Source organism: Pituophis catenifer, unplaced genomic scaffold, assembly GCF_029215685.1.
Source record: "Pituophis catenifer annectens isolate HBS135680 unplaced genomic scaffold, rPitCat1.0.hap2 SCAF_1, whole genome shotgun sequence".
Taxonomy (NCBI): domain Eukaryota; kingdom Metazoa; phylum Chordata; class Lepidosauria; order Squamata; family Colubridae; genus Pituophis; species Pituophis catenifer.
Window position 1 is genome coordinate 122,926,312 of NW_027256881.1, and position 24,985 is coordinate 122,951,296.

A 24,985-nucleotide genomic window follows, 5' to 3' on the forward strand; every position below is an offset into this window, starting at 1 on the left:
GATTTGGGCATATCTTGGGGATAATGGAACAATCTGTAATTGCTTGTTTGTGTTAAATTGGGCAATTCGTAATTGCTTGTTTGTGAGAGAAGGATCCAGTTTTCTCACCTTCAAGAATGAGGAAAGTAGGCTGTTATTATCTCTTCAACAAAAAAATGAAAGATATTTAATATAGTATGATGTCTTGTAGATCTTTGAGTAAAAAAGGATCAGTTGGTGAGGAATTATAGTCTAATATGATATGATTAGCTCATGAAGGTTGTGGTTAACTTTTGTCAAGATTAAACATTTCCAATGTATGTCTCCAGTCATACAACTTGCTTCTATGAGTATGTTGTTTACTATATTTATATTCTCCTTATGTTCAGTTTCCACCAAAAACTAAATTTAAGGTCAAAGAGGAATCCTGGGCAATTATGAAGTAACTATTGACATTCCATTTAAAAATTTTCCATGCTTCAGTGTGCAGTGAAATAAATTGGGATTATGTGAATATAATATATCCTGATGTAACAGATTACCTCATGACATTCCAATTAATGAATATCAGATAAATGGCATGTCTGTTAGGCACATTTGGAGGTTCTTTTAAAAGTTTAGTCTAATAGTGCTCATTAAATTGTCTCAGTCCTCTTCAACAGCTATTAATGACTTGATGAAAATACAGAGCAGAATTGCAGATGATGTAAAGTTAGGTAGAATAGCTAGCATTCTAAAATATGAATGCAAATTTTTAAATTATACCAATAGGTTAGGGTAATAAGTTAAAAATACAAAATAAAATTTGGAAATGCAAAGTTCTTCATTTAGGACACAGGTGTTGAACTCACGTTGTCATGGTGGCATCACATGACATTGGGACTTTTTCCCCCTTTGCTAAACCGGGTGTGAGTGTGGCCAGCACGTGAGTTTGACAGCCCTGATTTAGAAGAAAAAAAAATCAAAACCACATGTATAAAATAGAGGCTATGTGGTCACGCAAGAGGACTTAGAGTTGTAGTTATAAATGGGTCAGCAGTGTGACATATCTATTAAAAAATTCAGGACAATTTTAGAAGGCATCACTCATTTCCAAATTACATGAATAAATAATATCCCATATTGTTTTAGATCATACCTTGAGAACTGTCAATGTATGTGTTTATACTGTTTATCATAAGAATGTAGAAAGATATCCCATTTAAATTTCCTAAACACAACACATTTTAAGCCAGATTCAGAGAAACTGGAACAAATACAGAGGATTAGAAATGAGAGAAACTAAATCTTAAGCAGCCTAAAGTGAGATAGGGCATCATTTTTCAAGTAGTTGAAGAGTCACAGAGGAGAATGTTACAACCTGTTCTCTGTTATCCCAGGATGCAGGATAATAGTATTAAGTTAGGAGAAGGCAGATTCTGGTTGACTGTTAGTAAAAGCTTCCTGGTAGAGTGGTTCAGCAGAGGAACCAATTACGAAGGAATAGAGTGATCTCTCCTTCCCTGAATATCTTCCAGCAGAGCTGCACAGCCATCTATCAGGGATGCTTTGATCGGTACTTAAAACTTGGCTTGAGCTTCTCCATCTCCTTGGCAACAAGTTTCTGGAGTTTCTGAATAAGAAAGATGTAACAGTCAACTAAGTGGGGACCTGGTCCTGTTACTTGTGATTTTCTATGATTCTCCTTCATCTCAGGGACACTTAAGTATTTGAAATAGAAATTTCCCATTTAACATGCAAGATTCTTGTCTCTCTTTCAACAGGGGCAAGATAGCCTCTCTGTAAAACGTGCTAGTTTCAAGGGGAAATCAATCCTTGTAGACTGGGAGAAATGATCATGGCTCAACTTCCATAGAATTTACACTAATCATCCAATAATCTATCATTGACATTTTTTAAAAAAATCCTCTGAGGAATATATTAATTCTATGGGCAGTCACAAATGCTTTAATTTGGATGTATTAAGACGGGCTTAAATAATCCCTTCCAACTCTATGATTTGATGATGTTCACAACATTTTGCATTTATTTTGTGCTATAATTCAGTATAATTTTAAGAGGAACATTGCAAAAATGAACAACAAACATTTAACTTACATTTATCAACAATCCCTGTAAAACTATACAAATGTGGTTAAGAAGGAGATAGTTGTCCTTGACAAGAGGCTAAAGCTCTTATGATCTATTTTAGAACAGTAAATAATAGACAATAATAATTTATATCTCAATGACTTTTCAAATATATATAAAGCAAGATAAGATAAGAAGAGGAAACAATTCTTTGCAACTAAAGGATGAACCACTGCTGATAACTGGATTTCATCTTTCATTCTATTACTTACATGTTGCAATGTTATATATTTTTTCTGCTTTTCTGAAGGAAGTCGTAAAGAGAAAACAAAATGCCAGGAATCTTTCTAATTTTCTGACTTTCTAATTTAGGAAGAAGGTATGCAGTTACAAACTGATTAACTGTATGCATGAAAAGATATTTGTTGCTGTTGAATTATTTGCTGTCATGCTAAAGTTTGATTTATTCTCATCCAGCCTTCAAACTCCAATCCAAAGACCTACATCTTTATTTAAAATAAAATGTACAAGAGATGATTTTATCTTGAAGAATTAGCGTGTTGTTGTTCTTAATGGTGTTGGGCATTTTTTTTTCTTTCCATGGAAATGGGTTTATTTTGTAATTTGCTTTCTAAGGCTGCCAAGTAACTCAAGGCTATGTAGCAAGAGAATTAAAAACAAATCATAACCAAAAGGCCAAAAATAATAAATAAGCTCCCTAGGAGAATATACACATTTTACCTCTCAGCATTCCAATGCAGTTTGCACATTGGTCTAGCTCAGAACCTGCTAAATAGGACATCAATGTTGGGACCATAAGAGCCTTGGTGGCGCAGCAGACTAAAGTGCTATTAAGTATCACCAGCTGCCTGCAATTACTGCAAGTTCAAATCTCACCAGGCTCAAGGTAGACTCAGCCTTCCATCCTTTCGAGGTAGGTAAAATGAGGACCCGGATTGTGGGGCAATAAACCAGGGGTGAAATCTAAATATTTTTGCTACCGGTTCTGTGGGTGTGGCTTAATTAGTGGGCGGGGCTTGGTAAGGTGACTGGGTGGGCGTGGCCAAGTCAATGTCACTTCTTTGCCTTTTTTTAACCTACAAAACACAACACAACACAACTGGCTCGCCCACAATGTAAAAGCAGTTGTGCTAGACCCAAAATGGCCCCGCAACAAGCAGGAACCTCACACAGCCACAAAAAGCCCAAAAAAACAACTTTCACACTTTACACACACAAAATTCCACATACAGCTTTGTGAGATTTTGTGTGTTTGTATAGTTAGAGTGAAACACTACAGAAACACACTAAATCTCAGAAAGCTGCACAAATATTATTTTATTTTAATTTATTTTTATTTTTATATAAAAGCAGCTAAATTTAAAACTTCCTAAACTTTAAATGGCCAAATAACTATTTTTTTTAAAGCTCCCAAAGGGGAAAAAAACTTACCCAATAGAACAGGGCTCTCCAACCTTGGCAACTTTAACTCCCAGAATTCAACTCCCAGAATTCCTCAGCCAGCTTTGCTGGGAGTTGAAGTCCACAAGTCTTAAAGTTGCAAATAGAGCTGCTCACCGATGAGCTTGATTGCAGGCAGGGAGATTCAGTTGCTTGCTGATGCAATGGATTGCAGGTATTACAGCGTTGGGACCAGCAGCTAAGGTAAGCAAGCTGGAGGCTGGGGGGGGGGAGGGGGAGAAAAAAAGAAACTTTTTTTCTTTTACATGGCTCTGAGTTGCCTGATTAGCTGGGATCGTCAGAGCTTGGCTGGTCAGAGCCATTTAAAAAGAAAAAAGGCTCTGATGATCACACGGCTCAGCTAGGCATGGGGGCTGGGAGCAGGAATTTTTGCTACCGGTTCTCCAAACTGCCCGCCGCCATCGCTACCTACTCGCACAAGCCAGTCCAAACCAGGAGCATTTCACCCCTGCAATAAACTGACTTTGTATAAAAAAGAACACCGCTTGGGGGGTGGGGGGAAAGCCCTTCTAAGCAGGTATATACAAAAGTATGAAGGCTATTGCTTAATGCATTGTAAGCCGCCCTGAGTCTCCGGAAAAGGGCGGCATATAAATTGAACCAAGAAAGAAAGAAAGAAAGAAAGAAAGAAAGAAAGAAAGAAAGAAAGAAAGAAAGAAAGAAAGAAAGAAAGAAAGAAAGAAAGAAAGAAAGAAAGAAAGAAAGAAAGAAAGAAAGCTATCGGGAAAAATGCTGTTCTATAATATGATGTTTATCCATCGTGTTCGAAGAGGACCTTGACATCTAACAGGCTGTGGGCTGTCCACAATGTGTCAGCAGGTGGCTGGTAAGACCTATACGGACACAAAATGTTCTGCCACATTTCGGGCAGATGTGTGGGCACCATTGTTGCAGCATTTGTAGCTCTGGCTTTGAAGAGTGCTCTCTTCTCTAGTGCTATGGTTGTTCTTCTGTCCTCAGATGTTTGGCAGCCTTGGTGGATCAGCATGCTCCATGTCGATCGATCGACAATATAGGAATCTTGGAGAAGACACACCTCCAAAATCCCTAAAATTGGAATAGGATAACTCGCCATGGGATAACTCAAACCATTTGTAGAAGCCAAGATCACAGTTCAGAATGTTTTGTTTGGGAAAAGTCTATCTGCCACCCAGTTTTTCTTGGCAGTTGCCTAACTAGGATTTAAAACTATTATTTAATTTTAGTAGTCCTAAAATTTCAGTTACATGAGTGAATAATTATGGACTGGTATCTTCATTCATACACAGATATTCTCAACGCAGCATCATCTGACTGCTTTTATTTCATATATTCAGAACTGAAAGAGGTGGCTCCTTCTTACAAGTACTTCATATCATGTGAAATATTTGGTGGCTTGGAATTCTGCATCAGCTTCAGCTGAGTGGCTGTTATTTAAAAAAAAAAAAAAAGGAAAATCCAGAAAAGGAAGATGGCTTTAATATCAGCATCTCACTACCGGTAATAATATGCAAATGTGCCCAAAATGATCAGGAGACATAACAGGACTGATGGAACTTTGATGTCTTGCTTTGTATGAATAGAAAACACCACTGGGGTTCTGCAGAAACAGAAACAGGCTCTAGAAATCACTGTTGATATCTGTTATCTGAATTGATAATGATAAACTAACCATTAGCAGTTTAACTTTAATGGGGTTTGAAATAAAATATTGTTCTGAGCAGCAGTAATTAATTTCATAGCCTTATTTTATAGATTATGTTCTCTTATAATATTTCTTGTGTTATCACCAGCTATTTGTTCCTTAATCCTGAATTATAATTATTTTATATACATTCCATCAATATACTAGCATAATTCAAAGATGGTAATTGAACTTAGGCTGAGCCAAATAAACAGAATATTTTACAATTCTCTTAAAAAAGATGTAAGCCATTTAAAGTAATTAAAGGAGTAAGTGACATAAACTTTCCAAATAAATATGAATAAGAATAAAATGTATACATGGAAGTAACAATAAATCAACTAACCAGTACTTGATCCTTCATATACTGTTAATAGTATGCGAGAATAACCTTGGGAGATAGGGCAACAAAATGAAGTCAAGGGAAAGGTCACATAAAAAGCACCTTAGCTTTCAATTACCCTTTTCCCCCCTAAAGTTCATCAAACCAAACAAACCAACGTTGTACTTATAGCTCTTGTCTTTTTACAATTTCAACAGGTGTAGCAAAACATGAAATATACCAGTATGTCCATACACACATACTCCTGCCCATAAAATCAACTAAACTAGAGCCCACTTGGAACTCATCTACCCATTCACACATGCTCGCAAGGACAACCCAACCACCCAGATTAATTTCTTCATAGCAAGTTTGTTTGTTTGTTTGTTTGTTTGTTTGTTTGTTTGTTTGTTTGAAGGGTCCTTGATGCTTTCTGAGCCTGGTTGTTTTCTTGCAGACATTTTATTACCCAAATTAGGTAACATAATGTGTTAGTAAGGAATGGGGTTTGCTTTCAGATTATATTCTAGTGGTTTGCTCTGTCAGAGTTGATGGTTTTAGAGATTTAGAGATTTTTTTGGTTGGGATGTTTGCTGTTGACTTGTTTGGCAGTTCCTTGACTGGGGTATTGTTGATTATTGATTATTGATATTCTTGATTATTGGTCTGATGTTAATCTTGGAGTTAATCTATGCTCATCTGAGTGCTGATTGCTGGTGGGGAGCTATTTTGGTCTTTTTGTTCCTTTTTTGTCTTGTTGATTGTCTCTTTTGCATAGTGTGTAGACATTATGTATGTGTCAATTGATGGCTAATTTGCCAGGCTTCTAGAAATTTTCTAGCATTTTTGGACTTGGTTTGGTCTAAGATGGTTACAGTTTCCCAGTTGAAAGTATGATTAAGTCGGTTTATATATTGTAAAATTAAAGAATTTTCATCATGTCTTCTGGCTGCTAGTTGGTGTTTATGGATGCATTCTGCCAGTTCTCTGCCTGTTTGTCCTACATAGTGGCTTTTGCAGTTATTACACTATACATTGTAGATAAGTCCTGTTTTTTCTTCTTCTGATGCTGTTTGGTCTTTTGTTTATTTGTTTAAAAAGATGACAGACTGGCAATCATGCAGTTCTGGGGCCATTGTCTTCCTTTTAGGTTGAACTGCTATCTTCCCTCGACATTCCATTCTCACATCATTTCTACCCAAGAGCAGCAGGATATGACTATTCTCAATTGCTGTAGTGGCTATCCTGTAAAAGTCCCACTGTAGTCACAAGTTAATTTCAAGTCAGAACAATCGGCATAGTCCAGCTCAAAATAACTAGTTTTGATCAAAACCAACTTTGAACAATCTCATGTAGCTGATGTCTGAAAGTTGAGTCAGTCTGGACTTCTTGTTGGTTTGAGATGTTTCATTGCTTCATCCAAGTTGCTTCATCAGTCATTCAGGGAAAGTTAGTTAGGCAGAGAGTTAGACTGATAAAACTGCCTGGATGAGCAGAGAAATGTCTCAAACCAACAAAAAAAGAAGCCCAGTTGTCATTACTCAACTTTTAAACAACTCTACTTGGATGATTGAGAATCTTCATTGGTATCCTGTTGCCAATATTTTCTGGTGACCAGAGTTAATGGAAAGAGTGAAGACAAGCTCAGCCTGTATATCAAAACCAACAGTTACAAATATGTTGCTGTGAGGACTGCTGAAATTGCTTAACAGGAGCCAGAAAATAACAAGAAGGCTTGAGTAGAGTAGAGTAAGGCTTACTGGCCCATGATATGAAAGCTAAAAAGTATAATGAAAACATAGAAAATAAAATAAAAGATAAAAGGAATAAGGTAGCTTAATTTCTGAGTGTGTTATCTATTCGCATATGTCTATGGAGATTCTCAGTCATCCAGATCATGCTTGTCCCAAAGTGCTTTTTTTTCAAAAGTTAACTGTTTTTCCTTGAAGACATTTCACTTCTCATCCAAAAAGCTTCTTCAGTTCTGACTGAATGGTGGAGAATGGAAGGATTTATATTTTATATATACTGCAAGGAATATAAATCCTTCCTTTCCATCATTCAGTCAGAACTGAAGAAGCTTCTTGGATGAGAAGCAAAACAACTTCAAGAAAAAAACAAAATCCTGTTGCCTTTTGAAAAGAAAAGCACCTTTAGAGTGCTTTGGTCCATCACCATCTTTATTTATTTTACTGATTGATTAGTAATTGATTATTTTAGCTCTGCCCTCTAAAATTATAAGGTATTTTGTTTCTAGAAAAAGAAGCACAAGGTTATTTTTTTTCCTTTTTGCTGAATTCTTGATATTTCTTATTTTCTTTTAATTTTTAATCTGTAAATCAGGCAGCCTAAAATTTGAAATAATAAATACTGCATCATCAACAATGCCTTTTTCATGTTACATGCTCAGGCTGATACAGAAGCATTCAAATACTTTTGCTAACTGATGAATGCTTTTTAACAGGAAAACAAACTTTGCACAAAATTAAAGGTAACATCTTGGAAAGAAGAAGAACAGAGATTGAAGAAGAAGCAAAGTATTCCTCATCTGAAAATTCAGATGGAATTTTCAGGAATGAAAATTCAGGAATTTTCAGTCAGGAATGAATCTTTGACCTTCTGTAAACCCAGAGGAGTAATTCCACTGTTTATCAAGAGAACTGACAGTGGTTTGAATCAATAAAGGTTTTGCACGACTTTATTTTCTTGTAATGAACATTCTTAAAGGGAGTAACCAGTGACAGATGTTCCTTTGACCAGCTGCTGAGATTTGCAGTGACAGATGTGCAGCCAGATAAAAGGCAGTTAGAGGAATGAAAGGCAGGCAATTGAAGCAATTTCCTAAAACTCTCTTCCTGATTAGCAAGATACGAATTCCTGTATATATTGAATTAACTCAAACAAATAGCCAGCAAAATATATGATGATTTATCATTCCCTAATCCAAACCTAATATGCTCAGGAAAAAGAGATGAAAAAGAATATTACTGTGCCTGTGATAATAAACCACCTTTGCATTTATGGATTAATCCATAGTTTGGAATGTAATTATTTTACTTATATGATTTATATGGCTGCCCATCTCACACAAATGTGATTCTCACAGCAAGTTGAGGCAGTTTACTTCAGTCTGAATTTTGTAAGCGACTCTTGTTCAAAAATTTTGCACAGTGCTGGGTGAGGGCTTGAGATGGGCAAACATCAGTGACCAGGTGGAGAGCTCTGGTTGACAATATTTTTTCCATTGAAGGAGAGATTACTCACTTGTGCCTTGGATAGGTGCTCCTCAGTACAAAACCATAGGAATTGAGACTTTTGTACTGGATAAAAGTTGTTAAATGAATCACACCCAATTTTACAACTTTTTTTTTTAGTCATGGTTGTTTAAGTAAATCACACAGTAATTAAGCAAATCCAGTTTACCTCATTGACTGTCTCTGGGAAGGTTCCCAAAGGTGATCATGTGATTCTCTGATGCTGCAGTCATTGGAAGTACATGCTAGTTGCCAAGCACCCAAATTTTGATCATGTGACTGTGGGGGGACACAATGATGGCTGTAAGTGCAAGGACTAGTTATCAATAACTTTTTCAGCACCTTCATAATATTGAATGGTTATTAAACAAGTGGTTGTAAGTCAGAGACTACCTGTATAAGTTTCTAAAGAACTGTGATAATAAATTACTGCACCAGGCAGGGTGTTGGCTGTCTGATCTTTGGATTTCTTCAAACTTTTACATTATATTATTCTATACTTGCATATTTTTTGGAACCAAAAGATTATTATTTTACTGATCGCTTCATCTCATTTAGCAGGCATAAAATGCACCTAGTTGAACAGATCATAGTATAAAATTTCACATTGTCAAACTGTTTGCTTTTTGCAAAGCTGGAGGAGAGGTAGGCATAAAGTAAACAAAACATTTATAATCCTTTTTGGTGTTAGGGATATGTTTTGTCCCTCAAATGTCCAGATCGATGAATCCAAAGGGCATTTGCTCAGCTGTTATATAGTAAGCATGGTTTAAAACTCAAAATGGGGAGATTCAGAAGTATTATATCAGAATGCCAAGGAAACTGTATATCTTGGTGAAAAAAATGAGGCAATATTTTTGTTTCAATAACGATGAAAAAAAAATGCCCCATATTTCAGCTGATTAACATTAGGGTTTTATTTTGTTTTTCGGGTTTTTTTACAAGCAAACGTTTATTATTTCAGAGTTCACAGTCCTAATACTATGGAACCTGTTTTGGTAAAAAGTTTTTCACCGCTGAGAAGAAAAATTAAATAACCATGGAGACCTTAGATTTAAAAGCTGCTGCTAAGGACAGGGAAAATTACTAAAGTAAAGACATTGACAAAGCAGAAAAAGCAGGACATAGAAACAAAATTCATTATATTTAGTCATTTGAACAGTAGTACTTATTAAAATATTAAGTTTAGGACATGGATGATATTGAAGCATTACTTTCTCTCTTGGTGCAATCCTATGTCTACTCATCTGGAAGGAAATTCTATTACCATTGTTGAACAAGTAGTATGGACTACAGCCTATGATGGAGAGGAAAGGGAGACAAGCAACCCAGATATGTCAGTCACTCTATTAGGGAATTTTAGCAGTTGTCCAACATCTGTGAATTGAGCCAGCCTGTGAAGTACTGATATGGCTCTTTCTTCTATAGTTCTTACAGCTACTATTTGCCAACACATGGTAGAAAATCTTCAATCCTGCTGCTGCTTGAAAGCTGCTCATTCAACTTAGCTTTGAATTTGGAATTCTGTCTCCTTGAACTGAAAATAGCAGCCAACATTAAAAAGTCAACCCAAAGAAGTTAAAACAAGAAGAGGGCTAGAATCTATTTTGGCTTTAGCAAACTTAACAAGGCTGGACATGGATCCTACTAAAATAAAGTCAGCTTTGAGAATTCCCAGTTTGCAACCCAGATTGTCCCCTACTACTAAATTGCTTGATTGAAAAAAAGCAGTTAAGCTTTCTTCTGCTTGTTAATTTTTTTTTAACCCTAGTTCTTTATTTTTCTCCCACTTTCTGCATGTGTTAGAACAAATGTCAAGTGTTCAGATGCCCAAACAATTGGTTCTTTTGGATCCAGAAACAATGAACACACTATGAGATAAAGGGATTTTAAGCTTTATTATTAATTTAAGCAGATTTAAAAGCATAACTTAAAAAGCTTACATACCAAGCAAGATGATATCTAAATTGCTTATAATGATTGTTCTTGGAGGTGTGAAGAGTAGTGTGTTGAACAACACAGATGCCAGAAAGAAATGGAAAAGAAAGAGGATCTTTGTACAGTCAGAAGGTTAGTGATGGTAACTTCAATTCAGAGGAGGTTGGAATGGAATTCCCCTAATCTACTTGTACCCTAACTTCAATCCTCTGCAGATATATTCACTTTTTTGGCATTGCAAATCTATACGATTAATATGGTACATGGGAGATGAGAAGGTGATTATTTTTGTCTCTTTGCTGTCGTCTACCTTTTGCAGTCCAGAACGGCAATTTTTATTTTGCAGTTTTACTGGCTTCCTGTTAGGAAGCTAATTTGGTTTAAGAATTTACTTGCCTTGATCATTTGCTTCCATTTTTGTTCCTCAAACACAAATGGTTCAATTTTTTTCCCATTCCCACTCCATGTGCTAAAAATAGTATATGATTCATGTTGATGGTATAACAAGCCACTCAATAAATTATTCTATACAGCCACACTATTACCAGATGTATTGTATATAGACTACCAATTTGAACTGTCCACATGTTTTACAAGGCTCTCCCATGGTTTGGATATACAAACAGAATACAGAAGCATGTAGATTGTAAGGATACTCCTATCTGTCAATTTAAATTTCTTTCTTTTTTTCCATTCTTAATTTTATTCGGTCCTATTTCTGTATCAGCTACTTGCTCCAAGGCAGTTTCATATCAGTTTCTCTCTATTTCTGTCTGTCGTTTTGATTTGTCTTAGCTTCTCATTGTTTGAGTCAAAATGTACAGTATTTCATCCAATTTTGGCATCAGCTGGAAAATGTAACACATTTTAGGCCATTTCTCCTTAAGTATGAATTTCTGCAAATGACTTTTCTTCCTTCGGTGAGTTTTTGTATATTTATTTTTGCTATTATATTTGTTTTTAAAGTGTAGCATTCAAATTTCAAATCTTTATTGTCAGTGCATAACATATGTACAATGAGATTGGTTGAGCTTCCTCAATGCACCCCCCCATGGGAACATGTTACGCATTGCGCCGGCCCTGCAGTCCATCATACTATGTAGTTATGATGTTATTTCTCATTCAGGAGTCTGACAGCCCATGGATAAAAATTGTTCTTCAGCCTGTTTGTGCAGCTGACTATATTTCTGTATCTCCTTCCCGATGGTAGGAGGGTAAAGAAGTGATGACCAGGGTGAGAATCGTCCCTGAGAATTTTCCTCACTCTTCTAAGGCAGCGAGCCCTAGCGATCTCATCTAGTGGTATCAGGGGACAGCCCACAATGTTTTGTGCTCACCACCCTCTGTAATGTTTTTCTATCCGCGGCTGTCAGACTGGCATGCCATACTGTGATGCAATAAGTGAGGACACTTTCTATTGTTCTCTTCACTGAGATGGACTCCCAGGAATTTAAAGGAGGAAACTCTCTCTACACAGCCCCCTCGATGTAAAGTGGGGTAGGTTCCTCTCTCTTCCTCCAGAAGTCCAACACCATCTCCTTGGTCTTGCTGATGTTCAGGTGCAGGTTGTTTTTTTAAGCACCATGTGGATAGTTTTTGAACCTGTACGCTTTTTCGTCTCCACCTGTAATAAGACCCAGTATGGTGGTGTCATCTGCAAACTTAATGATCACAGTGGATGGGTCAGACGATACACAATCATGTGTGTACAGTGAATACAGGTAGGGACTGAGCACACAGCTAAATTCTTTTTTTGTTGATTCTTAAACTGGAAAATTGCATTGGGAAATTCAGAAAATATACCTATCAAAATATCACATCATTTTTGGTTGTCCATCAAATGTGTAAAAAGTGTGAATTGTGTAAGCTTATGTTCAAATGTAATTGAATGAAACCCCATTCCCTCCCCCCCATTCACAGTAGTGTGTTCATCTGAAATCAATTTTATTTGTGATTTTTTTCCATCCATGATGCATTTTTTTTTCTACTGTTACTTTTTTTTTTTTTACTTTAATTTATATGCCACCCTTCTCCGGAGACTCAGGGCGGCTTACAATGTGTTAAGCAATAGCCTTCATCCTTTTGTATATTTATACAAAGTCAGCTTATTGCCCCCACGAACTGGGTCCTCAATTTACCTACCTTAGAAAGGATGGAAGGCTGAGTCAACCTTGAGCTTGGGCTCATAACTCAAACTATGCTTTGGTTTATGAACCATGAAACATATATATCCTATTTTCACAAGGGAATAGTGTTTTTTTTTTTATATTTATGTTTTCTATAATATAGTATTAAATTATGAGATTTATTTTAATAGCCAATTTCATGTACAAATAGTCCTCAACTTATGATCACAACTGAGCTCAAAATTTCTGTTGCTAAGCAAAACAGTTGTTTAAATGAATTCTGCCCCATTTTATGATGTTTCTTGACACAGTTGTTAAGTGAATCACTGCAGTTGTTAAGTTAGTAATACGGTTATTGAGTGAATCTGGCTTCCCCTTTGACTTTGCTTGTCAGAAGTTGCAAAAGTCACATGATCCAGGAATACTTCAACCCTCATAAATATATGCCAGTTGTCAAGCATCCAAATTTTGATCACATGACCATAAGAATGCTGCAATGGGTTGTAAATGTGAAAAACAGCCACAAGTAACTTTTTCAGTTTGAAAAAAACTTTCAACGATCACTAAATGAATTGTGATAAATCAAGGACTACCTACATTACTTAGTCAAATGGGATGACCTGATTCCTGTAATTGCATTTTTAAAAACCCTGTGACAAACCAAAAGTTTCTTCTGATCAATTTCCAGCATTGTTGACCTTTTTGATTGGATTTGAATACCCTGTTTCTCATGCTTCTGGTTGCTTTTGTAAATGAAAAACTTACTGTGTCACAGTATAAAGAATTCATTTGCACTATAACATATTAAAGATGTGCACAATTCCAAAAGGATTTAGAAGAAATGCTTTGGACCTCATGCAAGTGTAGAATTTCTCCACTATTCATTAAAGCAGTTTGACATCTTTCAGGTTTCCATGGAAGCTTTGAAAAAGAGGGAGTGGGTTGCATTAACTTTAATGAGAAGATTCCTTCAAGCAGTGGCATTTCTTTTCAGGGAGGCCTAAAAAAGTTGGACTGCATTAACGAATAGCTGAGAGATATTACACTTTTGCTTCTGCAAGTCTTTCAAGGTGATCCTGGCCTGAAGCAACCCAGAAGAACTAGGTCTCATTTATTGTAAGGTTGCATTAACAGAATTTTGCAAGCGTGAAAATATATTTCTCCATGCAACCTTTCAGCCCAAGAAAATGGGTCCTTTTTGAGATGTTTGCCATGCCCACATTCCTTCTGCAGTTCTTCCCCATGTCTCCTATGGTCTTTCTTGATTACCATTACCATTTGTGTTCGCATAAGGGCCAAAGCTGTCCATCCTTCAAGGGTGATGAGATCAAGAAACAGACCCAACATGTTTGATTGGACTTATACAGGCTACTTGTACAGGCTACAGTAATAGAATCTTGAAAGTCTGAATTGTTTCCCTTCCTTACATTGTGTAATTAAAAAAGTCTCTTTTTGTGGATTTCTCTGATTCCCGGGCTTAGCCCATGTTCTTCAAACCGTCTTCTTTTCTAGCCTCTCCGAGGTCATCTCTGCGACTCTCTACAAAAGCATTTCCTCCAAAAGACTTTTGAAACATGCATTGTTCCAATAGGTAAATAAACCAATGAACCGAGATGTTATCAAGAGGGATCGTATATATTATATCAATGATCAATATATCAATATAATATCACCCTTATTAATTTACATGGCATGTCTACTTGTTGCAGAAAAACCACATAGTCTCTGATATTACTGAAATTACTGCAGTAGAAGCTTCAGACATTCCAACCATAGAATCAGAGGTCCTTCATTTCCAACCAAACTTTACATCCTCTGATTAGCCTCAGAATTTCAGATCATCTGTGAACTATTTAGGGATAAAGTCAGTGGTGGGATTCAGCCAGTTCGCACCACTTCGGGAGAACCGGTTGTTAACTTTCTGAGCACTTTGGCAAACTGGTTGTTGAAAGAAATCATTAGGGCAGAGAACCGGTTGTTAAATTACTTGAATCCCACCACTGGATAAAATGTCCATGTATCTGTATAAGGATTTCCTTCCTATGCGTTTCTTGTGTAATAGACAATTTAAGCAGCTTTCTCCCTGAAAACAAAGAACAGGTATAATCACCTGTTGCTATATAAGCACTTAAACTGACTTAAATCGTGGATGAAGTAGGTTTTTCTGAGGATGCAAGCTTCAATCGCCACAGTTCAATGCCCACATCTTTCACAATGCATGTAAAGCTAAGTAAGTATTTACCCAGCAGCCTTATATTACTCAGTAGGTCATGTTATAACTTTAGTGCAACTTAAATACCTTAAATAATTATAGACATGCATTTCAAGACATATGATTAATGGAACCTTTTGCAAGGAAGCTAAGGATTAAACAACTTTCTCTGATTTTCATTGCATTGGGCAGCTTCCCAAAGGTAGTGAAACTGCCTTCACAAATTTGGTTTGATTATGAAGTTATATCATCAGTGATGAATATCCAATAATATATCAATAATACCCCTTTTCTCCATAATTAAGTTATTATCAATACTGCCCAGAGAACAATGATGTAATTATTAACATTCCTATTCTGGCAGAGAACCAATTGCCATCGGTCTAAGAAAGTTCATTCTATTTTGTGGGAGATTGAAGAGGCTGATGGGAAGGGAATATGTTATTTGATATGTTTTGACATGCCTCAAAATGTAGCGAAGTATGTTTCTGATAGGAGTGATTATTTTTAATGAGAAAAAACCATATTTGTGACATGAGTTTCGTAACAAATGTCAGGTTTAGTGAAGTGGAGTATAATTAACGTCAATGTCTTGGCATGGCAGCCATTAAGTAATTCTTTAAAAAGAAGAAATACTTCCTTTCCCTAAAAATACGATCAAACTTGCTAAAGCATCTAAGAAAGGGGGAACAGTGACAATGGTCCTTGATGCTTCATTTCTTCTCTGGTTCCATCCATCCTTGCATTGAACATACATAGCAAAATCTTTACTAGGATAGTAAGAGTCACTCCTTCAGACCCCAGACAAGTTTTTCTGAAGATACCTTGTGTATGTATGTATATGTGTACAGGTGATCCATAGTTTACAGCCACTCATTGAGTGATTGTTCAAACTTGGAACAGCACTGAATGAGAGGGACTTAAGACCAGTCCTCACAGTTTCAGCTGTCACAGTATCAGTGCAGTCTATCATTATAATCTGGGCACTTGGTTTGCAATTACGACATTGTAGTAAGACATGGTCATGTGATTGTGATTTCCAATGTTCCCTGTTGACTTCTCACAAGCAAAGTCAGTGGAGAAGCCAATAGGAAGTTACATGAGGTTGTGATTGTGGTCACATGAGGTCCTTGACAGACAGCTTGCACATTTCTCATTTAATCATCCTTAAGGATCTGAGGGAGGCAGTGCAAGAGTGGAAGGGCATGGAGAGTGCTGATCCATAGAGCGGCTGGGGATTAGATACTATTGAATGGCTGACAATGACATGCAGCTGTCCCTCAAGGACTTCATGTGACACAACTTCCTACAATCAGGACTACCACTGCTAAGTGATGTACTCATGTGATTCTGTGCTTTATGACCACATTGCTTAGTAACAGCAATTTGGATCTCAATGGCCATCATAACCTGAGGACAACTTATATTTGCGTAGCTCTTGCTTTGCAGAGATGAATACAGCTTCAACATTAGAAGCCGATGTGTCAGCTTGCAGGAACAACCAGCTTGTATTTGTAAGTGAACAGATACTAGTCAAGCTCTGAAAGTTTCTAGAAGCTTGAAGTTTGATGAAAAGGTCTCCCAGAATATCCAAGAACTCAGAAAGGTAGGGAGGAAGAACCTCTCACTTACTCATACACAGAGGTGCGCATTAATTTTCCATTGTTTTAGCTAATCTTCTTGTGACTTATTTTAAAGTGGCTTTTCAGCTGTTCCAGAATGTTCCCTGCTATGGATTCATTCAGTTCTACAGGGAACAGCCTAAAAGGGAAGTTGTATCATCTGGACACTTTGTTTGTTTGTTTGTTTGTTTGTTTGTTTGTTTGTTTGTTTGTTTGTTATGCCGCCCATCTCTCTCTCTCTCTCTCTCTCTCTCTCTCTCTCTCTCTCTCTCTCTCTCTCTCTCTCTCTCTGTCATCTCTCTCTCTCTCTCTCTCCCTCTACCCCTCCCTCCATCTATTTAATTTTTATGTTTTAATTCTTATATCTCCCTATGCAAACTCAGCAGCTAGGGCTGAGACAGAAAGAGGTCACAAGGCCCTTGATAGGCAGGAGAAGTAAGACAATTTTACTCCTTGAGGAGGGTCAAGTTTAAGACTGCAGTAAGACCATGAAGAATCCCAGCATCATATTTGCAAGCTGTTACCATAGTCTTTGGGGTTGAAAACTGAGGTGAATAAATATATTTTACAACAACTTGTGTGAATAGATTGCCAAAATGAGACTTCTGCATGTGCAGAAGCATTTTGATGACGTCGGGGTCAGTGGGCGGAGGTTCCCGCCGGTTTTACTACCGGTTCTATAGAACTGGTGCAATCCGGGGGCAACCCACCTCTGGTCTGAAGGAAATTCCTGGCTGGCTTGCTATATACAGGTAGTCCTCGACTTATGACCATAATTGAGATCAAAATTTCTTTTGCTAAGTGAGACAGTTATTAAGTGAGTTTTCCCATGCCTTTCTGGCCATAGTGATTAAGTGAATCACTGCAGTTGTTAAGTTAGTAACACAGTTATTAAGTGAATCTGGCTTCCCCGTTGAGTTTGCTTGTCAGAAGGTTGCAAAAGGTGATCACTTGATCCCTGGACACTGCGATGGTCCTAAATATGAACCAGTTTCCAAGTGTCTGAATTTCGATCATGTGACTATGGGGATGCTGCAACTGTCATAAATGTGAAAAACAGCCATAAGTCACTTTCTTCAGTGCTGTTGTAACTTCAGATGGTCACTAAATGAATAGTTATAAGCCGAGGGCTACCTGTATGTGTGTGCATACACACCTATGAACCTTCACAGCCCTATTGTTTTCAGTCCCGGTTTCTGATGTGGCTCCTTAGGTGTGGATTTACTGTCTTCTGTTAGTATTTTCTAAAGCAACTAAATCTTTTCAGCCTGCTGCTCTGGCTGCCATCCTTTGCTGCATCCAGCAGGTAGTCTCATCTAGTGTGTGCCAAAACAACCCTGCTGGGAAACACTTCAGCCATTATTGTGGAATTCCTCTCCCCTCCTCTCTTCTACCATCTCTAGTGCTCTGCTCAGGCTTCTCCCAAAATGAGACTTCTGCTTTGCTTGCCTTGTTTCCCTCCCGCATTGATCAGACGGTGCCGTTCATTCACAGCTTCAGAGCAAAGCTTTACACAGAGTTAGTGGTTGCTTACTTCCCAGTGTCACTGCTAAGGCCTGAAACAAGGTAAATAATAATTGAAGGTCCTATTGATAACGAGTAGTATTTCCTTTCCTCAGACGGGGAATCCCATGACAATTTCCAGTGCTCTTAATAGAGTTCCAGAAGTGGAATCAAAGCCTCATCCGCGTACATCTTCTCCTCATAAATAAACCATATTTGTTTTCCTAAGCAGGCACCCTCTATTTCATCTTATTGATCCAATGTAGAAAACATTAAATTACAGGAAAGGCATGCAAAACCTTCAGTGCAGACAGTGGCTAGAGATCATATACATCTCCCACTCCTTATTACCATTACCATCTTCAGCCCCTTGACCTTCCCCACCACCTCTTAAAGAGGCTACTAGTAAGCTATTGCAAGGCAGTTGACTGGTTTCTGACTAAAAAGAGGAAAAGACTTACCATTGTAGAAGATACCATTTCTTTGTATTTCCAGTCTGTGGAATAGACGAGTGCATGGAGTTATTTGTTGCCCTCTTAGCTGGAGCTTTTCCAACAAACACTGGATAGTCACCTCTTCCTGATGGTGTAGTGGGTCTTGCAGTCTTTAGGAAGTTAGACTTGATAATCTCTTAGGCCCTCTTCAACTCTTGCCTTCAGAAGTTGGGCATCACTGGAGGTTTTAAAGAAGAGATTGGACAACCATTTTCCTGAAATGGTATAGGGTCTCCTACTTGAGCAGAGGGTTGGACTAGAAGACTGGTTTCTGATAAATTTTCTGACAGAACAATCAACCTATGGAACAGCTTGCCTTCGGAAGTTGTGGGAGCCTCATCACTGGAGGCTTCAAGAAGAGATTGGATTGCCATTTGTCAGAAATGGTGTAGAGTCTCCTGCTTGGGCGGGACATTGGAATAGATGACCTACAAGGTCCCTTCTAATTCTGTTAATTTGTAATCAAACCTCTATGTCCAGTAGTGGGTTCCACTTACCTTCGCTACTGGTTCAGAACCGGAAATGCGCATGCTTGTTTTGCTCGTGCGTGGCACTTCTGTGCATGCGCAGAACATCCGTGATTATGTCCGGGAAGGTGGGCGGAGCCTCCCGCCAGTACTGGTTTGCTCAAACTGGGGCGAACCAATAGAAACCCACCACTGTCTATGTCCCTTCCAACTCTGTTATTCTGTTATTCTGTGTTCTTGGGAAACAAATGTCTATTAGGTACTAAATAACACAAATGTATAGTTAATGTTATGCAGCTTCCAAGTTGATCTGATTTTATGTTGATTTATATATTCTGATTTTCTTGTTTGCCATTGATTCCTTCCATCATGTGAATTGGGACTTTATAATCTTGCCTACAGCCCTGGAATCCCCAGATGTTTCCCTCCCTTTCTAAATACTTAACTTTCTTTCTAGATCAGCCAAGATTGGCAAAAGACTGCCAATTCCAGCACAAGTGTTGAGCTATCAGAGTGATAGCTCTGCTGAGGTATGGGGTGCTTGAAAAATGTGACTCTATACTACAGTGGTGAAATCCAATTTTTTTTACTACTGGTTTTGTGGGTGTGGCATGGTGGGAGTGGTGTGGCTTGGTGGGCGTGGCTTGGTGGGCATGGCAGGGGAAGGATACTGCAAAATTTCCATTCCCTCCCCACTCTGGGGCTAGCCAGACATGGTATTTGCCGGTTCTCCAAACGACTCAAAATTTCCACTACTGGTTGTCCAGAACCTGTCAGAACCTGCTAGATGTCACCCCTACTCTACTAGTTACTCATTGCAACTAGTTTGATCCAGATTTCCAGAAGCATTTGAAAATTAGAACTCAGCAATTCCACATTTCAGGTTTTGCAACTCAGATCTCAGTTCAGTATATATATTACCAAATAAATTTCAAAGCAAGTTTCAAAAGAAAATATTCAGGTTAAAGATATGCAAAAGATATGCAAAAGGGAGTAGTTTTTCAATAACATTGTCCTACTTCTTTCTTACACACCATACTACTTTTCCTCCATGAATGATATAGTCAAAAAAGAGCTATCTTCCCTAGAGCTCAACCATCTTATCCTCACAACAATCCTATTGGTTCGATCACACAAAGAGATAATAATTAACTTCCAATGAAGCAATGAACTTTATGGCTAAGTAGACATTTTAATCTGTATCTCCTTCTTTTAGAAGAACTTTTCAGATACTTTACCACTATGTCAGTAAGCTGAATTGGAAACATCTTGATCTCAGATTTGAGTTTCAATAGGAACATCTGCAGAGAGGATTGATTTGGGGACTATGTAGACCTTGTATTAACCATTTATATTCCCAAAAGTTGTTAACGCATCTATTGAAATAAACAGATTTGGGGCAATGACATTTTACAACAAGAGCCAATCTAGAATGGGATCGTAGTTGATAGATTCCTTAACCTCATAATAAGACTCCCAGTATGGACCCATTTTACTTATTTTTCAATTTAGAAAAACAAGCCTGGTGGTGAATTCAAAATAAGCTATTCTTGACCACTGATTCTTGATTCTACTAAAATGAGTGGTGTGCAAATATATATTCATTTATGTGTGTAAGTGTATATGTGTGTACGTATGTGTATGTATATACTATTGCAGAGTGTTTCCAGAGTGATGTCAGAGAGAAGGAAGGAAGGAAGGAAGGAAGGAAGGAAGGAAGGAAGGAAGGAAGGAAGGAAGGAAGGAAGACTCTATCCAACAATATCAGTAATATAACTGTAGGTCCATTTTTGTTCACTCTTTCCAGAAATTGAAAAGTTCCAGAGTTCTGATGAGAAAAAGGAGGATGAAGAGAAAAAATATCTTGATGTCATCAGCAATAAAAATATAAAGCTGTCAGAAAGAGTATTGATTCCCGTCAAACAATATCCAAAGGTATCGTAATAACTACATAATATATGATATATTGTATTTTCTTGATAAATGGGTATAGTTATTGTTATAATTTGATGTCATGCTCCAATTGCTTCATCCAGAATTGAAATGTTTTTGTGCCTCTTGGTTGTTTTGAGTGAAATGGGTGATCTCTTTTTTTCAAACTGGGTTTTGGAGAAAACATGCTGAAAGGAGATGGACACAGGGAAGTGGGGCATTTATTTTACATAAAGACAGTCTCAGATTTCATATTTGGAACGACACATTTAAAGGATCAGGCAACAGGTGATGATCAAAGCTTCTACCTCAGATTTATTTTCTTATTTATTAAACAAATTTATATAGCTATCCAATTCATACATAGGTGATTCAGGCGGCTTACAAAATTTATAGAACCTGAAAGTCAAGGGTAGATAAATAGATGACCAAACTAATCTCCTAAAAGCCAGCTTCCAACTTGATTCAAATCCACCTTAGTGCCGGTTTCATTTGCATCACTTTGTAAGAATTGTGGATGTTCGTTCATGCAGAGTTCTTTTAATTTCCAATAAACTGGGGGATTCAATCCCGTTTGTCATGAATGCAGAATATGTTAGGTGAAAGATGTCTGCTAAATCATTTAATCCCTTGATCATCAGTATGCAACTTTGCCATTTTAATATGGAGTATTATGATGTGGGTTTTGTAGCTTTAGGTGTTTAGGAGTTTTTAAACCTTTCAGGGACCTAAGATTTCCAATCCTCTGACTGCAGCAGCCAAAAATTACAATAATGGGAATGTTAGTTGACAGAGTTTTGATTGACCTGAACATTTCATATATTTCTGAATTCTAGCTGAAGCAACATTAAATCAGTGGAAAGAGATTTAGAGCAAAATGGGACCAGCATCTTTTTAATCATCAAGAATAAATTCACCTTTTCCTTATAGAAATGGTTAGTTTATATTATTATTAAAAAACAAAAAGTTGGGATTTGGTGTTAATGCCCTATTTTACTGCAACAGAGAGAGTCGAAGTCAATGCTTCTTTTTCTTTTTCCTAATCCTTCCTCATTTTCCTTCCCCCCCTTCTTCCCCATTGTTTTCCTATTTTCTTTCGTATTTTGTATCTTATTTTATCTCATAACTCAATAAAAATGTTAACTAGGAAAAAAAAGGAAAAAAATCACCTTTGATTGGCATTAAGTATACTGACCATTTTTTTTCCTCAGGAGTGTGACAAAATAGTTGTTGTTTTGTAACTAATAACAGTGGAAAGAATGATTGGGTCAGACTTAGTCCAAGAATGACAAGGAACAATCCAGCCAAAGTTCAGTTCTATGTCATTGGCTTATACCAGTGGTGAAATGCTCCGAAGTCTGCTACCGCATGCATGGTGTGCGCCAAATGTGCGCTTTGTGCACGCATGTGCATTACATGCCAAACGTGCACTTTGCGCATCTGCGCAGTGCAGGTGCTACCGCGCAGCACTGAAAAAGGAGGCTTAAGAAGCCTTTTCTAAGGTAAATAGAACAGCGAGGGGGGGAACAGCTGTGCCACACAATTTAGATTTGTGCGGCACAGCTGATCGTTGGAAATACTGGTTTGTCCAAACCGGTAGCTTTTATTACTACCGATTCGGGCGAACCAGTCCGAACCAGTAGCATTTTACCCCTGGCTTATACCATCTAGACAACTTATATTACTCTACCTAATGCATATACAAGAGAGCCAGTTTGGTCTAGTAGTTAAGGCACCAGGCTAAAAAAGCCAGAGACTGTGAGTTCCAATCCTGCCTTAGCCAGAAAAGCCATTTGGATGACCTTGGTCACTCTCTCTCGGCCCAATCCAACCTCACAGATTTGTTAGGAAAAATAGGAGGAAGGTTGGATATGTTCTCCCCCTTGAGTTATTTGAACCAATATTAAAGGCAGGATATAAGAAAATAAAAGAAATACCCTGGGAGATTCTAGGGAATGGCTATTCTAAATACCTTCCTCTTTCCATGATTCAAGTCTGAACTGTATTGTCTCTTGTCTCACCCATCCACCCACCTAGGAGTGTGTTCCAGAGGTGGGTTTCAGCAGGTTCTGACCAATTCTGCAGAACCGGTAGCAGAAATTTTGAGTAGTTTGGAGAACCAGTAGTAAAAATTCTAACTGGCCCCACACCCATCTATTCTCTGCCTCCCAAGTCCCAAGCTTAAAGGAAAGAAATGGGGATTTTGCAATAACCTTCCCCTGGGGTGGGGAGGGAATGGAGATTTTACAGTATCCTTCCCCTGCCACATCCACCAAGCCACGCCCACCAAGCCATGCCACGCCCACCAAGCCACATCCAAAGAACCGGTAGTAAAAAAATTTGAAACCCACCACTGGTGTGTTCCCCCTCTTTCCTGGGACCTGCTAGTTACTGTAGTCCATCACATCACCTCTCCTTTCATAGACACATTCCATCACAGTCTGTTTATCTTAAAAACCAGATTCATTCCAAATGAGGAATTGAAGTCTCCATTGTTGTGAAGAAATTTCAAATGTATTATATAATTGAAAAAAATATATTTAATAGCTATTTCCTGCTTCCAAGAATTCACCTTATGAAATCAATTGTTTTCTTCCTATTTACACTGAAGTTAAAAAATATTCACTACAAAGGAATTCACTACAACTTAAAGGACAATGTCCTTCCCCAAGTCAGTTTGATTTAGTGGTTAACGCACAGAGCTCGAAAATGGGAGACTGTGAGTTCTAGTCCCACCTTAGCCATGAAAGCCAGCTAGGTGACTTTGGGCCGCTCCCTCCCTCTCTCAACCCACCCCACCCAACAGGGCTGTTGTGAGGAAGACAGGAGGAAGGAGTGTTGAACATGCCTTGAGTTATTTGCAAAAATAATAAAGGTGGGATACAAATAAATAAAAATTTCGTTATGCAGATTTGCATAGTAAAGAACAAGGAGGGAGAGGTTTTTATTTTTTTAGATAAAGAAAAATTGCTCTCCTCGTGTGATCTTATTTTTTTTATATACAAATATTTGTTCTATAGCAGTAATCAAACCCCCAAAATAGCAAACACACCATTTATTTCTAGTGTAATTTATCCTGCTGATTATTGACAGATGGTATATAGCCTATTATTAGCCTAGATTACACTCTCCATTTTTCTTTTTCTTTTTTTTATCAACTCTAGCAATAAATTTCAATGAGTAAAAAATGTGAAAGAGAAAGAAAGGTGCATTGATTCCAATCTGTCATTTGTTTCCTGAATTCTGAATGTACTGTTGTGAAAGAATAATAATAAAAAATGCATGGTTAGAGTACTGCTTGTTAATGCCTTGTTAGGCTTTTTCATTAGTCCTCCACTGACTATATGAAGAGTAGAGCTCTGAAGAATCACATTGCTCTGATATCTGTTGGTTTAGCCATTGCAGCAAAACTAGGAATTATTAACCTTTTGGGGCTATGGACCTCTTTGAGTAGCTGGTGAAAGGTATGGACTCCATCACATCCAAAATGTATTTAAATGGGTAAAATAAGATACATGGATATAGATTGCATTGGAAAGGAATCAATTATACTCCGACACAAATATCAAAATATTAAAAGACATCAATATAACATAGACATGTATTCATTTCCCTATTAGCCCATTAACTCAATAACAAGGCAGGCTAATTTTCAATTAGAGATTGTGAAAATAAAATTGTATTTTTTTTTTCTGCATCCAAATTTACAGACTCCCTGAAATCTATTTGCGGTCCCCTGAGGGATCCACGGACCTCAAGTTAAGAACCCTTAGCTTAGACTAAGAAAATATCTAAAAGTGAAGAATCAAAACATTCCGATTTGAGCAAGGGAAAATAGCTGAGATAAAGAGACAGAAGGAAAGCTTGATGTCCACCCTTTGAGGTAGGCCAAGTCAAGAAACAAACCCTGGACAAACAAAT

At 37.6% G+C, this 24,985-nt stretch overlaps 1 protein-coding gene across 2 annotated transcripts in view; it reads left to right on the forward strand.

Annotated features, from left to right (window-relative positions):
• Window positions 1-24,985, forward strand: part of KHDRBS2 (KH RNA binding domain containing, signal transduction associated 2) — a 387,146-nt gene that overhangs the window by 60,937 nt on the left and 301,224 nt on the right. For both annotated transcript variants that reach the window (XM_070954715.1, XM_070954723.1), the window contains exon 2: window positions 20,940-21,067. In XM_070954715.1, the coding sequence (XP_070810816.1) occupies window positions 20,940-21,067 (128 nt within the window). The remainder of the gene's footprint in view (window positions 1-20,939; window positions 21,068-24,985) is intronic.